The 17,502-nt window shown below is 42.5% G+C and overlaps 1 protein-coding gene across 1 annotated transcript; it reads left to right on the top strand.

Annotated features, from left to right (window-relative positions):
• Positions 1–388: 388 nt before the first annotated feature.
• LOC119434069 (uncharacterized) lies at positions 389–17,214 on the top strand. Its single transcript, XM_037701390.2, has 5 exons — positions 389–514; positions 5,904–6,055; positions 11,341–11,408; positions 14,726–14,812; positions 17,016–17,214. Exons 1-5 carry the CDS (start codon positions 398–400, stop codon positions 17,138–17,140), a joined length of 549 nt encoding a protein of 182 aa, XP_037557318.1. The 5' UTR covers positions 389–397; the 3' UTR covers positions 17,141–17,214.
• The last annotated feature ends 288 nt before the right edge of the window (positions 17,215–17,502 follow it).

Consider the following 17,502-nt stretch of genomic DNA (forward strand, 5'->3'; position numbering starts at 1 on the left):
AGAAGAAGAAAAAGAGCAAATAGTTCCCTACGCAAAACGAATAAAGTCTTTGATCACGTACAGGATAAGCGACAGGTTTAAAAGCTGGAGCGTCTACTGCACTGTGTTTATGAAATTCGTTTTCTGGCGGCAGACAGCACGATTAACTGGCCAGCCTGAAATTACCGACATACAGTTTCTGGCTGGACAGCTAGAAAAAAAATTATCACAAACAAACGGGTTAAGAACAAGATTTAACGTTTATTTAGTGTCATGACGCTATTGCTCAAAAGCTGGTAAACACAACCCGCACTCAATCACTGTCTACGCTCACGATTATAGGGGTCCCGTCTCATTCCTATAAAAGATGATAGCCGATGGTTCGGGTCACAAACCCACGGTCCCAGGTCGAAGCATAATGCGGCAAGTAAATATCATTGTCGTAGCGTGTGTCTGCGCCTTTTGGTTCCCATCGCCGCCAGTTTTCGGTGATTCCAATGCGGACGCACAGGCGGATGGCGCAGACATAATGAAGGTACGCATTAAGCCGGTCTTTCTTTTTTTCTCTGTAATCTTTTGCAAAACTCGCGTTCTTAAAGCGATAGCTTTCTTTGGCTCTTCCCCTTCTCTTTTCGGTATGTATGTATATATATTCTGTCTGCCTTTTTATGTGCCCTTGAGGGTGGCCTTGACACTTGCCGTTACACAGGGCGTTTCAGCGAACACATTCAAGAATTTGTAATGGTTGCCTGTGGCAGATAGCACCATTCTAGTTGATGAGCTGGTCTGCTCGAGGAGGCGGACATTACTTGCACAAAAAAGTGAAATGCATAATAGACTAATTAAGAAAAATTTACCAATTATCTGTTCAAGTAGTTACCTTAATTGCAATTTACAAATTATAGTCACGGAGTTCGCAAGGCGGATCCACTTGTAACGAATTCTCAGGATGACACCAGCTTCGAGATAATAATTCCGGAACTTTGCGGAGAAAAGTATTGGCTTTCCATTTACTTTCTTAACAAAACGCCGTTTTATGCACAAAATTAACTTGTGCACAAAGCACAAAATTAACCGGAACGCCAATGCATTTGTTCGCAAAGTTCAGGAATTATTGTCGCGAAACTGGTGTCATCTGAGAATCCGTTCCAAGTGGATCCGCCTTCCGAACTCCATGGCTATAGTTTGTAAATTGCAATATAAGGTAATTAGTTGAACAGATAATTGGTAAATTTTTCTTAATTAGTCTATTATGCATTTCACTTTTTTCTACAAGTAATGTCCGCCTCCTCGAGCAGACCAGCTCATAAACTGAATTGTGCTATCTGCCACAGGCAACCATTAGAAATTCTTGAATGTGTTCGCTGAAACACCTTATATGTGGATAGACAAGTTACAAATCCAACGGTTGGTATTAAACGCAGTTCCCAAAGCTCCGAAACCCAGTGCTCTAACAATCAGGTCACGTAACTATGCTTGAAATGGCGCAATAAAAGGCATATTAACAAATTACTTTGTGCAATCAAGCGCTTTCAGACGATTGGCACGTCAGGTGCATCACAAAGAAACAAATTACTTAAAATCACGAACGTGGGCATCTTCGAGCTGAGGGTGAAGGCACAGCCCCCTGGGAACCTGATAGAAGTTATGGGACGCTAGCAAAAAACGAAAAAAAAAAATGTCTTTGTAAAGAAATATGCACATATATTTTGCACTTTACCCGACTTTATGACCCACCGTGGTGGCTCAATCAGCTTAGGCGTTGCCCTGTTGAGCACAATACCACGGGCTCGAATCCCGGCCGCGGCGGCCGCATTTCGATGGTGGCGAAATGCAAAAACGCCCGTGTGCTTGCGTTGTAGTGCACGTTAAAGAACCCCAGGTGGCCAAAATTTCTCCGGAGCGCTCCACTACGGCGTGCCTCACAATTATAGCTGGTTTTGGCACGTAAAATCCCAGAAAGAAGGAGATTTTTTGTTTGAAGTTTTCTCTTCCCTCTTTCGTTTACCCGCAGTTTCTTGGCGAATCCCCTTTTCCGAAATTCGCTGCTCATGTCTCATCGCGCTGCGCGCCCTTACAAAAATTTCTAGTAACTTAGAATTTAATTTTTTTAGACAAATGTTACTAGAACCTACCAACGGTACATTGAAAGTTTTCAAACCGTTTTTAAACTTCCTAAATACTTCATACCAACATGCTGTCGACTATTTGTCACCGATACTCAATCAAAATTTTATTTACAAACTTTCTTTAAACGATGAATGAACATCCTTTGAACATTAAAAGCAGCGTTTATTAATCATCTTAATACATCTTAGAAGCATCCTTGTAACTTTTTTCAACTTTCTCTTGCTCGCCCTAGAAACATCCTGGTGACATTTACCCACTATCTCCAGCATTTCTAAAATTTGCTGGCAGTGTTCTGATGTAACGTTGAACATGAGTGGGATATAAATGTATGTACCGGTTAGGGAAAACACACCAATCTTTTCAAATACTGATATTTATTTTTCAACCCTTTCATACATGCCTTTCATAATGTGCTCTTGATATCCCACTTGCTGCAAGCCTAAGGGAGGAAAAATGCAAAAATAGTTCAAATAACCTTATGAATTGTGTATGGGTACGAGATAGCATGTAGCAGTCTTCCACAAGAATTTTACTTCAAATGACCCACAACGAAAGTGAAGATTTTCAACTGACTGCCTTGCCACACATACTTAGAATGGCGTTCACACCTCTCTAGTCCAAATCCAGTATTTGAACTACTATTGTTAGTATTGGAACACCACCCAAAAAGTGACTGAATCCTTCCTAAAGCAGTACTGTGTGAAGTAGACGTAAACACCTGTGTGAAGTAGCCGTAAATCAGTTGCAGTAAAGATATCCGAAGATTTTAGACCGGCTTAAGCCAGTTATTCCTAATTGTCAATAAATGCGATGGCATGCGTAAAGCACGTTTTGCCTAAACCATTTTTATAGACCCTCTAGCGCACATTATTCACAGTAAGAAACATCAATTCGCTAACAGCACAGCAAATTATTTCAACACGTTTTAATGCCGAATACAAGTTCCTCTATCACTTCAAAGACCAACATGGTGGGTGAGGGGGTGCGTTCGTCGTTCAACAGTACAGCGCGTCCCGTGTCGTAATTATTGCCATTCCAAGCTTCCGAAAGCATTGAGTACACCAGTTCCCACAGTTCGTGAGATTCGAATAATTTCACGAACTGTGGGACTTTCAATAAGCGAACCAAGCTATCGCCCCAGGCGCGTTATTCTCTACTGATCCCCTATAAAAAATATAGCAGTACACATATGACATATGCAGTAATCTTATATGAACACGCTTGTTTTATATGTGTTGTTACATCCCCCGCCGTGGCAGGTTAGGGGTTGTGCCGTTGCACCGCTGCGCCTGAGGTTGCGATTTAAACCCAGACCGCTGCTGCCGTAGTTAAATGGAGGAGACATGAAAAAAAATGGTCGTGCTCCCAAATTGAGGTGTACGGTAAAGAACTGTAGGTATGCAAAACAAAAACAATTGCAGTTCCCTATGACCGGTCTCTGAATGATATCGTGGTTTCGCACGTAAAACCCAAGAATTCAAATTATAGTGTTGTCATGCGGTCATATCGGTGTAATTAAAACACGTTTTTTTCACGCTTAATATCAACAGCGCGTAACAGCTAAACACGAAAACTGGCAATGTTCCTAGCCTCTTTCCCGATTGGCCTACGCTCCGCTTCTCTCGCGGTCGTCCCCTTTAAGGCACAAGTGTGTAAAGTAGCCAGGCTTGTCGACATAGTATTTTTATATAAATGGTGCCCGATGTAACTAGTGCCAAAATTTAAAGCCGAGGTGATCATATCTGGGTTTTTCAGAACTTTGAAAAATCACCTGTACCATCGATGATGATGATGATGAAAAACTTTATTTCACGAGCTTTTCAGCGCATGCGCCGGATGGAAGTGGTTCCCACTTCACGGGAATCCATATGCTGCTCTCGCCGCCTGGCCCCTGGTTACGAGCCTAAGCTGGTCTTCCAGGGCGGGGCTGGACAGCAAGATCTTCCATCGCTCTCTAAGGGGTTGGATGGGTAGGGGGATCATGTTGGGGTTAGGATTGGTGAGGAGTGGTGGGTGTTGTTGGCTAAATTTACATTCTGCAATCATGTGTTGCAGTGTACCTGGCTCGTGACACACGGGGCATTCTTGCCCGTACTGGCTCGGGTACATGCGGTTTAGTAATCGGGGGTGGGGAAACGACTCTGTACCATCGATGGTTGCTCAGTGGCTATGGTGTTGGGCTGCTGAGCATGAGGTCATGGGATCGAATCCCTGCCACGGCGGCCGTATTTCGATGGGGGCGCAATGCGAAAACACTCGTGTACTTAGATTTAGGTGCACGGTAAAGAACCCCAGGTGGTCCAAATTATTCCGGAGTCCATCACTTCGGCGTGCCTCAGAATAAGATCGTGGTTTTGGCACGTAAAACCGCATAGTTCTTAAAAATCACATGTTGCAAATAAAATAATTCTAGGCCTTGAGCTGTATTCTCCAGAGAGGTGGCCATTACTTTCATGAGGAATGGAAACGCTTGTTAATGCAAATAAAAAATGAACAAACTTCTTAAATAATTACTTCACTGCCAATATTGGAGTTTACTAAATGTAGCCGGTGAGTTTGCAAGGTTTTTCCAGTTGGACTAAAATTCCAGAATGACATAAATTTTGCGATAGGCGCCATCAAATTCGCAGTAAAAATGCCGCATTGTTCCACTTACTTTTTAAACAAAACGCTGTTTGATGCGTTGGAGCCAAAAAAAAAAGTAACTACAACGCCCATGTATTCCACCCAAACTTCGGGAAGTAACACCTCGAGATTTTCTCAATATTTCCCGACACTTTCCTCGATATGTGCCAACAAAAGTTTAAGTGTGGTTCTTGTAGGGGGCTGATTCCCGGAGACCGTGTAATCGAAGACCCAAGTGTGCCGATCCTATAGTATCATTGCATGACAAATGTCCTGGCAAGCACTCTGCTACCATAATACCACACAAATGTTGATGATGATAAAATGTATTATTTGAAGGGTGGCTCGAAGGCCTATTATGTGGAATAGGAAGGGGAGGGGGGAGGAGTGTTCAGAACAATCAAAATAAAAACGACATTCGTCTATGTAGGACGGTATATCTTCGGTTGAGCAACCGGCGTGGTACAGAGGAATAATGGGTAGAGTAGAGGAAGCGAGGAATGTCCAGAGGCACAAAAAATAAATAAGGAGTGGCCGACAAATGCGCAGAGCCGGGTAGATTGAGGAATTTCCTCTGCCATTATTTTGTTTATTGATTTGAGCTTAGTAATGCCACGTAAATAACAATTATACTAGACGCCATAATAGTAATATTGCGTTTGATTAAGTGCTGCATCAGAACCATCGAACGAGGGCGCTATTGGGGCCTGTAGAATTGCGAAACACCGGTACCCCGTTTCGTGATTTGATAACATGAACACAGATTGGGAATGACGCGAGAGAAAGGTGATAGATACGTGCGCATAAACGCTCTCACGCACACAGTGGTGCAAGAGAAGTGTAACACGCATATAAGGAATTTATTATTACCAAAGAAGCCATTGCACATCATACGCTATTCCATTAGACGTTATGTATGATTAAGACATGCCTATTAGCCGACATGAAAGGTGTGTGTTTTGGGTTATGATTTAGTGTTTATTACGCAGAACTGGTCTGGGGTTCCTAGCTTTAGTCTCATTTTTACTATTCCTAGCTTATGCGATACATGTTACCTCTAAATATTCGGCACCCTATTTCCAAGGTACGATCGTCTGATGTTTTTTTTTTCATTTCGTCCCTTATATATTTATTTACCATCATTTCAATGCCATTGTACCATTTTACAGGTTTTTGAGAAACACCCCTATGGCGTCGCCATACTCGACACTGACAACGATGGAGATCTCGAGTGCCTGACCGCCGTCCGAACAAAATTTGATAAGGATGAATCGACTGCTGATTACGTCTGGCTTCTAAAGGGTCTGAAAGGCCACGTGAAGTGAGTTATGAACGGTAGACCTAAAATAACTAAGTGATCGCTCGAGCAGAGAATTGACAGAAGGGCCAGTCTTAACATTGCCAATTCTTTACCATGAGTGCTCTGCAATACGTTTTAGGCGGTTTTCTGACCCCAATACTGTTGCCTCTCGACATGTAGAATTTCCAGGAAAGAAATATGCCAATTACCATGGTAGATTGGCTTAAGTTACACGAACTCGAATCAATGAGCGAATGATTTCAAAAGATTACAGATTTTCAAGATCGTGGAGTCCTATGAACTTGTGCCTGCTTTATTGTAGGGATGTCTATCATGTACGCAAAGAGAACCAAGCGGAAGCACTGTATATGTTTGTTGCGGTTTTTAACGCGATAGTTGGAAAGTCAAGAAAATAATAATGGAAAGCTGGCGTTAAGCTGAATAGCGTGGACTAATACTGAGCACTTTTCAACATTGCCGATTTCCGCAGGAATATTTAAATTACAGATCAAGCTGTTTTCAAAGCTGCCCTACGTTGACTTGTGCTAAACTTCTGGGGTCCATTCACAAAGCTATTTGTTCTTTAGTTTTGATACTTCGAGCACCAGGATTGGCAGATTTTTTTCTTTTATGAACAATTCTAGCGTAACAGCTATTTGTGGTCACCGGTCCTAGTTACCACACTCGCAGATCAACTGACCCACAGTGGCTGCGATACCTAGTACAATACCGGGAAAGAAGCAATTCTTCAACAGTGAAGCTTTCTTGCTGAGAAGCAAAAGAAAGAGGGAAACACTGGCATGATCTTGTTTAGGACATTAGTGTCGGACTTTTCAGTGGCCACTGTCTCAGATGAACAAGGCTCGTTGACAGTCCAACGTAGTCCGCAACGTCAGCGAGGACCGGCTAATTAGCCCACCATGTCAAACGCGCTTCGCTTCGCGCGGCTGAAGTGCGCCGTTTTTAAACCCAAACTTCCTCCTAACTCGACCAACGTCGAGCACGCTGTGGTGGATGGACGGATGGCATGCTCACTCCTTGGAATTTGGTGCAGGCGCACGCTGAGCTATATCCTCATTAGACCCCTTGCACAATACATTGCACATTGCCTTCAACTTTTTTTTCCAAATTCACCTGGAAGTGATTACGCAAAATATTCATTCTGAGCATGAAGTACGGTGCACGTGTAACGGTAAATAAGTGGTTTAATCATGTTCTTCTTCATCATCATCAATATTTATTAACCCAAAGACCCTTAACAGGGCATTATATAAGGGGGAAACAGTATTGAAATGACATATAATGGAGGGAATGCTGTTCAACAAAGAACCTACCACGTTGCAAGCGCAGAGCGCCCAAAAAATTCTTTTGTCGTTTTCTTCGCTTATACTGAAGTACGGTAATGAGCAATGGAAAACACAAGGCTAAAAAAGATCGAAGACAAGGATGAGATAGAGCAAGTAATTAGGAATAAGCTAACAAATGAAAAGATACTTTATAATAAGAGATTGACATTGTCATCCGCTTTCGAGAAATTGGCACTAAATTGATCTGTACCTGTGTGTCGTCCCGCATGGGCGAAAGCTACCTTGAGGTGTGTTTCAAAGTCCCTGAGATTGCGTGAAAATAGCGGACGTGGCAGCAAAATGGCAATGTACTGCACGTAGTTCCATCTTCATTTCTACGTTGAGGCAATGAAATGCAGTTTTTACCAAAGCAAAGAGAAGGCAGGTGATCGAGATAGTGGAGACATGGAGATGCAGCTTTTGGCATCTAAACGTGGTATTGAAGCTTTAGAAATGCTTTTTTCAAGTTCATAACATAACAGTAGATAATAAAAAGCACCTTGATGAGCGATTATATCCCATAGTTGTGTTCGAGTCTCACAAGAATATAATGTGTTTTACCTACCATCATGCTGTGCGCAAGCCCAGATGTTTGCTGCTTCCACCTGCGCATTTATGCTGCGCTATTCACGTTCAAAATAGCCAAGCTACTTTCATTCGAAATAGTGATGAACCGGATACAGAGGCTCCTATAACTAGCGATGAAGTTAGAAGGGCCTTGAAAGACATGGCCAAGGGAACAGCTGCTGGAGAAGAGGGAATAACAGTAGATTTAATCAAAGATGGAGGAGATATCATGCTTGAAAAGCTTTCGGCCCTTTATACGCAACGCCTCACAACTTCAAGTGTACCAGAGAGCTGGAAGAACACCAACGTTATACTAATCCATAAGAAGGAAGACGTTAAAGAATTGAAGAATTATAGACCCATTAGTTTGCTTTCAGTATTGTATAAAATATTCACCAAGGTTATTTCCAGTAGAATCAGGGCAACACTTGACTTCAGCCAACCAAAAGAACCGGCTAGCTTCAGGAAGGGATATTCTACGGTGGATCATATCCATGTCATAAATCAGGTAATCGAGAAATCTGCGGAGTACAATCAACCTCTCTACATGGCTTTCATAGATTATGAAAAGGCATTTGATTCAGTAGAGATACCAGCAGTCATAGAGACATTACGTAATCAAGGAGTACAGGGGGCATACGTGAATATCTTATCAAACATCTACAAGGATTCCACAGCTACCTTGGTTCTCCACAAGAAAAGTAGAAAGTTACATATCAAGAAAGGGGTCAGGCAAGGAGACACAATCTCTCCAATGCTATTCACTGCATGCCTAGAAGCATTCAAGCTCTTAGACTGGGAAGGCTTAGGAGTGAGGATCAATGGCGAATATCTCAGCAACCTTCGGTTTGCAGATGACGTTGTCCTATTCAGCAACAATGGCGATGAATTACAGCAAATGATTGAGGACCTTAATCGAGAAAGTGTAAGAATTGGGTTGAAGATGAATATGCAGAAGACAAAGATAATGTTCAACAGCCTGGCAAGGGAACAAGAATTCAGGATCGCCAGTCAGCCTCTAGAGTATGTAAAGGGGTACGTTTATCTAGGTCAATTACTCACAGGGGACCCTGATCACGAGAAAGAAATTTACAGAAGAATAAAATTGGGTTGGAGTGCATACGGCAGGCATTGCCAAATCCCTACTGGGAGCTTACCACTGTCATTGAAAAGAAAGTGTACAATCATTGCATTCTACCGGTGCTAACATATGGGGCAGAAACTTCGAGGTTAACAAAGAAGCTCGAGAACAAGTTAAGGACCGCACAAAGAGCGATGGAACGAAAAATCTTAGGAGTAGCGTAAAGAAACAGGAAGAGAGCGGTGTGGATCAGAGAACGGGGATAGCCGATATTCTAGTTGACATTAAGCGGAAGAAATGGAGCTGGGCAGGCCATGTAACGCGTAGTATGGATAACCGGTGGACCATTAGGGTTACAGAATGGATACCAAGAGAAGGGAAGCGCAGTCGAGGTCGGCAGAAAACCAGATGGGATGATGAAGTTTGGAAATTTGCAGGCGCAAGTTGGAATACGCTAGCGCAAGGCAGGGGTAATTGGGGATCGCAGGGAGAGGCCTTCGTCCTGCAGTGCATGTAAAATATAGGCTGCTGCTGCTGCTGATGATGATGATGATGATTCACGTTCTGCTGAGCACAGAATTTGTCGGAAATGCTGGCAGAGAAAGCACTCTGGTTAGCGCAAATGCTCGAGCCCACTGCGATATAGATCATGTTATATCCGCGTTTATGTCAACGGCAAGCGCCTATGGGCACCGATTACAACGGTCATTACACCGCACCGAATTTTAAAGTGGTCCCCGTCCTTCCAGCGTATCCTAACGCCCACGCACGCACTTGCCGGCGCAGACGTGAACTCGGACTATAGATGAGCCTTTAAATATAAGTAATACATACTAGTTCATGTAATCTCGTGTATCCAAGTTGTGGCTACCTTCAGCAATTCCCTGGTTGACGGCCTTGTTCTCAACCATCATTATCATCAGCCTATATTTAGGTCCACTGCAGGACGCAGGCTTCTCCCTGTGATCGGCAATTACCCCTGACTTGCGCTAGCTGATTCTAACTTGCGCCTGCAAATTTCCTAACTTCATCACCACACCTAGTTTTCTGCCATCCTCGATTGCGCTTCCTTTCTCTTCTCAATAAAAATCATGAAATAAAAAATCGGGGTATTTCACAAATACATCACCGATTGCTCCGACACACAAAGCTTCAGGGCATTTTCAAAACTGAGTTACATCAGTTTCATTAGCTATCAAAATTCGAAAAAATACATATTTATTCTACTTTTACAAAGATTATGCTTTCGCCTCGTTATTTTGGGTCTGCGTCTTTTTTTAAGATTGATCGGCAAAGTTTCCACTCAATGATTGGGCCCAATGTAATGGATAGCTTCAATTTAGAGATTATATGGCGTTCACTAGCATTATACGCAATCAAATTATTTGGTAAATAATATTTAGAGTAAGTTAGTTATTTTATTATCATATTGGCATTTAAACAGCAGTTATAATGTACGCCACTACTGTGAGTGATTATTCGTATATTCATTTTGTGCTGAGCGTTATTAGTCGAATTGACTATTTTTATTAGACAGTGACAAACCTTGTCGAGACGTTGAATATTTTATTTATAGGATTAATGAGCATCGCTAGCAGTAGCCTTTATGTCCAGCCTTTTTACTCATAATGTTAGATGATCCTTCCTGCAACTTGAGGCTTCCCCAGAACTGATTTTCCACATTAAGTGTCCCTGGGCTTTCATTTGTTAATAGATTCACCCTTGCGCTGCTATCTACTACCCTCCTGGTTAGCTGAGACGCCACAGCGACCGCACCGGAAAGGCGTTCGTCCCGCGTTCTAATCCCGTACCCGGACAAAATTGTCTTCGAATGCGAGGATTTCTTCACGAAACCCGTATGAATTTCCTTTGTAGGTTTTTGCTACAGTCTGAGTGTATGACAATTTCTCCTTTTATCAGTGTTATGTAATATGTTTCTTTTCTTTGTTATTGGTAGAAAGTTTTACTGTAGAAAGCACAAAATAACCAAAAGTGCCAATTAACTATTTCTTACAACCGGAGGACTCTTTGGTATAAATTGTGACAATGCGAGCATATCAATTGAAGGTGGCAGCAATTCTAAATCAGCAATAAATTAAGGGTAGAATTAGAAGCTTGGCAGACCTAACCATATTTTTCCAACGAGAAATTGCTGGTGAAAGCCAATGATGAATTGGTTGAAATGATGAAATGTTGTATAAAGGACAGACATCATCCACCGGCTTTAAATGATGAAAGCCACTACAGCTAATCGTTCTACATTTCTTTCGAATCTATTTCTGAAGTGAGCACTTTTATAATTATCATTTCAGAAAGAACATCACCTTTCACTTCAAAAAAGGAGACGCACCCGACAAGGCCTTCGTCACTGTCGATGACGGTAACTATAAAATTAAATACGTCACTTGAATGTGCGTGGAAGTAATAGCACTGTACACGAAGCATATTGCGTAGTGGAACAGCTGTGTTTTGTGGAATATTCTGTCATTTTGTACCTGCGGTTAACAATAGTTAATGAGGGTGCAGACAACGACAGGCTGCCGCCTTAGCAGGGGCACAGAACCTCTCAGTAAGCGAATAAAATTAGTGGAGCTTGTAGAAAGAAAGTGATATTTAGGTCATGAATGTATGGAAGTTCAACTATTGCTTAGACAAGTGAGTCAAAGCCGAACAAAAATAAGCACGAATAAACGTCATCTACATCAAAGAAAAAAAATGTTCTTCTGGAAAATATGTCGAGAGCTAACTTAGAAGAAACTCGGGTTTGAAAGTATCCTAATATATTGCGGAAGTTACACAACGGCTTGCTTTTATATTAACTTAAAAAAACAATACGGCTAATGTACAGAAACATTGAGCAAACACCTACCGCGAGTAAGAGGTAGCCTATGTAGTGGTTAACAAGAAGTTATATCTTCTTGAAGTAGAAAACGGCATTTGTTGAGCTCATTGGATATCTCCAGCTTGCTATTACAGCAAAATGAAATGAGTCTTACACTCGTTGCAAACAAACGCTAAAGGGCAGACGACATAATCTACTTAGAAATATTTTTCGCTTTAAGTGGCTTTATTCGTTGAAATAATTTTTGAGTTGCGAGTGTAGCCCCGATCTCAAGCACATTGCAACAGATTGCTTGAGAACAGACAAGCAAGTGTTCCAACATCGTCACTTGCGGCTACATTGTGGCCCATCTCAAACGCCATGCCTTGTATTAATGCTAAATTATCAGTATACGAGCGGAATGAAACACTGATGCAAGCGTACCATTGCTGTGCGACATTCCTTATAAAACTTAGTGACACGGTGCAGAACAGGTGCAGAACTCTACCTGTGGCACTAGAACAAAATGCAAAGTCCATCGCGCACGTTGGCACCTAGCCTAAGTACAGAACGTGTTGGAAACTTTTGGGCTAGTAAACCACATAAGCTCCCCTAATATTACTTCGCAGAACATTAGGTCGGCGTTCTTTGGGCTGCTGAGCACGAGGTCGCGGGATCAAATCCCGGCCACGGCGGCCGCATTTCGATGGGGGCGAAATGCGAAAACACTAGTGTACTTAAATTTAGGTGCACGTTAAAGAACCCCAGGTGGTCCAAATTTCCGGAGTCCCCCACTACGGCGTGCCTCATATTCACATCATGGTTTTGCATGTAAAACACCATAATTTTTTAGGTCGGTGTTCTGAATGGCGGGGCATGCATACATGTATCTAAATGCAAGGCAAGTATTCGTTACATGCAGTTTGACATGGCTTTTCCACATTGGCGAACTATGCCATGATGAACTGTATTTATTGGCGTGACCACGTCAGACAAATTATGTTGTTAGATTTGTGACACTCAGACTTCGAAGAATGCTGTTTCTTTTTTTTTTGTAGATTTTTATCTATGCTAAATATTTTTAGTGATTATGAGTCCTACAATAATAACGTAAATGAAACTAGTAACATGGCGTTTGCACATTGGCGAACTATACCATGGCGAACCTATATTTATTAGCGTGACCACGTCGACAAATTATGTTGTTAGATTTGTGACACTTAAGACTTCGAAGAATGCTGTTTCGTTTTTTTTTGCCGATTTTTATCTATGCGCAATATTTCAACTGATTACAAGTCCTACAATAACCACGGAAATTGAACTGGTAACCATAAAGATTATGGTAAATGAGACAGGGAAACACAGTGTATAGCAGGCGCTTAAAAGGTAAAAGCAATGGCCTATTGCGTTTTAGTTCGAAAAAAAAGTGGGCAGCTTGCACTAGTGGTGCAAGGCTGGAGTAAAGAGCGGAGCTGGTGATCGACCTAGTTTCTTCCAGGTTTTACTAGCCTTGGCATGTTTAGTAGCAGCTGCTTCGGCGTGATACTCCGGATTAGCACGCAATCGCCGCATTCGTTCTCGGCTGGTGGCACGACGAGCTTCCAGTTGAGCGGCTTCTTCTTCGGGAGTCTTGTACTTCTTCGGCAGTTCCATGTTACATTTACCCAGTGCGAAGTCTACGAGAGTTGTATGCGTCGCCGTCGCGGCGACATGATCTTTATAATCAGTGTGACGTCATGGCCAAGCTTTACAAAGTGTTTCCATGACTAAGCAAAGCAAGAATTGTGGCGCGTAGCAATGAAATGGCTGCGCGAAGCTGGGTAAGGGATTGCTAGGCGACCGCATTGACGGAGTGGGTCGGCTGGAACGCGGTGTCGCCATTATACCGCGGTGTCGGCATTGGAACACGGTGTCGGCGTTGCAAGCTGCGCTATGCAACGCGCAGTGACGCCATCGCTGGTGCGGCGGCGGACGAACGTTGCCGGAGCTAGGAGAAGCGAGGCGGAGCTTCGACTCTGCGCCGTCGCTTGGCTAAGGCTTCCTCGGCTCTCTGTGCAGGATCAGGTCGATGCCGGTGATTGTATTCTTGGTGACCAAGCAGCGTGATTCCCGGAAAGCGGCCTCTTCCTTGGGAGTGTGGTTCTTCCTCGGTCTCCCCATGGTTACTACTACCGCCCCCCATTAGCAACCCCAGATTCACACCTGTTACACGGAACGTTTATGGCAAGCGCAGCAGACGCACTGCACCCACTGTCCAGGCGCGAAGTCTTGCGAAGCTATCGCACAGCTGGTATGGGGTTGCTGGGCAACGCAGTGACGTCATAGCTCGGCGAGGTCTTGCGGCTCGCGGCACAAATTACGGCTGGCTTAAGCAGCTCTGCTGTTAAAAAATCACAAATCCTTTTGCAATAGTAATACTACTCCTGTCAAAAAAATAAAATGCGCATAATAATGTACACAAAAACGCAACAACGCGCTCACATTTGACGTCGAGGAACTCTGGAAGTATGTTATGTGCTAGCGTTATATGCAAGCACATTGTGTTCAGAGCAAAACTGCACATTTCATATTTCATATTACGCATTTCATATTTGATTCGACTTCTCTAATTAGTAAATTGTGAAACGATCGGCATTCATTCTAACTGAAAAAAGAAAGTAACTGGACTGAGTGAGAATTATAATGACAAGCATCAGGCCAGAAATTTCACTATATCATTCAGAGTTCTGTCTTTCTTGTTTTCGTTTGAAAATTTATGGGCTACAAATTTTGGCATTGCATTTCTTTTTCGAAAAATACGTTTGCCGTGATGATATCACTTGTGTCGAGTAAGGGAGGATGTACAATGAGCCTAAATTTCTGCCACAATTTTACAGCTGACGGTCAAAAGCAGGAAGCAAGAGCCATCTACGCAGACTACGAGACCTGCGCCGTGTTGGAGATTCCATATAACGGAAATCCACGTAAGCAATTTGTGTGTCATAGTCGACAAGCACCGCCTGACATAGGGACAGTTTCTTTTAAATTGAGAAGGTTTGAGGCAGCGATTCTAATACATTTAAATAACATAAGTGCAGCCCAAGCAAACTTCGCTTGAGCGCGGGAGCGGTTCACTTGGAAGTGCATTTGCGCGGGGCCTATCATAGGGCCACCTAGTTTTAGCCAACTTTGCTTGAGAATTCATTTCGTCATATACTGTTTTTGTCTATGTCCGCCTCTCCCTATGTAACTCGCCTTCACTGCTGTCACGTAATAGCGATATCGCTGCCGTCATCCTATAGCGTTGGTTCTCACCAAGATGCAAAGCGACATCCCGCCTTGTTGTGCGCCTTAGACTGCATCGCTTAATACGACGGCTGTTTTCCCACAAACGCAGGAAACCTAGACTATAACACTTGCTGAGAAACTGCCCCTACCTAGCACCGTAGACTGTACCGTAGGAACGTTCGCTGACCCTTGCTGGGTGCTGAACATCATCAGCTTAACAAGCTATCACTGTTAGTTATCTTCGTATGCTGTGTACTGCCTTCTTTACGTCCGTATTAGCGACGGATTGCCAAGTTGTACACAGAACGGACGAATACTGCTCTTACCGTATATTTGCAATCAGCAAGATGACTATAGCTTAATCCGTACGGACCTCTAATTACTGTTACTATCCACATTATATATGATTCATGTATTATCTGCTAGTTGAACAACAATGTTTGGCCTAATGAATAACACTTTTGCAACATTATGTGAGCCGTGTAGTTAGGCCTGCAAGGTTCTGCAAAAAATGGACCAAGGCAATAGTTGTACATGTGAACCAAGCTAGAGGAATTTCCGTGTTTGTTTGCTTGAGTTGGGGCACCTAAAAGTTTCTGTGTAGATTTCTCATGGGAATATCACCATAATAAAAAAAATAAAGCTTACTGTCTACTCTACGTACCAGCTAAGAATCAGTCAGGCTTAAAGAAAATTAAACCTACATGGCAAAACTGCGGCATGTTTCCTAGCAATCTTTTGCATAAGTTTTGGTATTCCAAGTAATATATCACATATCTAAAATCATTAAACCAAGGAAAAAATTGTCATCCACCCGAATGTAGCATGAACCTACGAAGGAAACCCCTACGGGTTTCTCAGTAAGAATGCATGACACTTGAGTAAAAATTTGTCCTGGTCAGGGATGAATCTTCAACTGCAATGCGTTCTATCTGAGAAACCCGTGTGGGTTTCATTTTTAGCTTCGTGGTTCGTGCTTTGTATATTTGCACACCAAAAAAATGCGTGCACTACCCAGTGAGACTAAGCGTATTCCAACCTGAGCTGACAAACATGTGTGGCAGCCTTTTATCTAAATGGTTCACCAGTGTAGGATGCCATTCGCCAAAACGAGGCCACTCGATAGTCCGCCCATTACAGCCGTACGCTTTTAATGTCACAGCCTTTATTAAAGGTGCACATTTTTAATTTTCTTGTGCATTTCTCAAATAAAGGCAACGTGTACCGTTGCTCATTGTAACTTCTTTAAAAGTTCACAATATTAAAAGGTTAATTATCGTAATTATGTTATGTTTTAATTAAGAAGTTTGATTTCTTGTAGAAGGAACGCCACCTGATCGAGTAATTTAGAATGAATGGACAGAATCGCGCTATCTGCCACGTGCATTTTATAAAAACTTCGTGCAGCAAAAAAAGAAAAATACACCCCATATAAAAAGCCGATATAAACTATAGTACCGATGCAGCCTAACGATTTATTACTATCCTACTGTTATAGGAAGGTAAGATGCAGCTTATGTTAAATATTCGCGGCGTGCATCGGGTTATACATTTCTTTTCATGTATTCTCGGTAAATGACGACATATTCGAACGCATTCTAAAGAAACATTTGTCGTTGAAGGTTACTGATATACCGCTATACAGCGTGAGAACAATAAGTCCTTTTTGTGTTCCCGTGAAGATCAATTCTTTCACTGAAACTATGTAAAGCTACTAAGCACGGCAAAAATTCTTTAGGCGCTATTTTAGAGTTCTTATCAGACAATCTGCACGATAAAGGTGTATAACGAAAGATGCCAAATTTAAGCTGTGCGGATCCTCTACGACAGTACAGTAGCTTTCATTTTTTTTCACCGCCGGCAATGGTGACTAGCTCTTGTTTGTTTTTGTTTTTGCAGAGTGCATTCTATGGACTACGGATGAAGTCAAAGACAATGTTCCAAGTAAATGCACCGAGCAATTCCGAAAGAACTGCGATGTAGAAGTTATGGCCTACGATAAGGAGTCTTGCAGCCAAGTATAATAGGATGGACCGGAAGAAATGGCAGCTGATTTAGGATACTACGTAGTGCTTTTGTATGTGTATTGTCGGCAGAAAATAAATGCCATTAGAAATCTCTGCAGTTGATGCTTGTTGTTTTCATGTCTATATTGAGGTATTGAAGCACCTTAAAACGAAGCAACATTTATCTCTCCTCGCTTTTCGGATGATCGCTACGGCTGGCAGCTACCTCGCACGATCGATAACGAAGACTACAAAATTGAACCATCCACGTTGTTGACGTTAACTGGCAGTTGTCTGACTAGGTTCAAGAAAGTATCACTTTTTAAAGTGAACCTTTCTTTCCATCTTCTTTCATCATTGTGCCCGTTGGCTCTAGGTTC

Source organism: Dermacentor silvarum, chromosome 11 (assembly GCF_013339745.2).
Source record: "Dermacentor silvarum isolate Dsil-2018 chromosome 11, BIME_Dsil_1.4, whole genome shotgun sequence".
NCBI lineage: Eukaryota > Metazoa > Arthropoda > Arachnida > Ixodida > Ixodidae > Dermacentor > Dermacentor silvarum.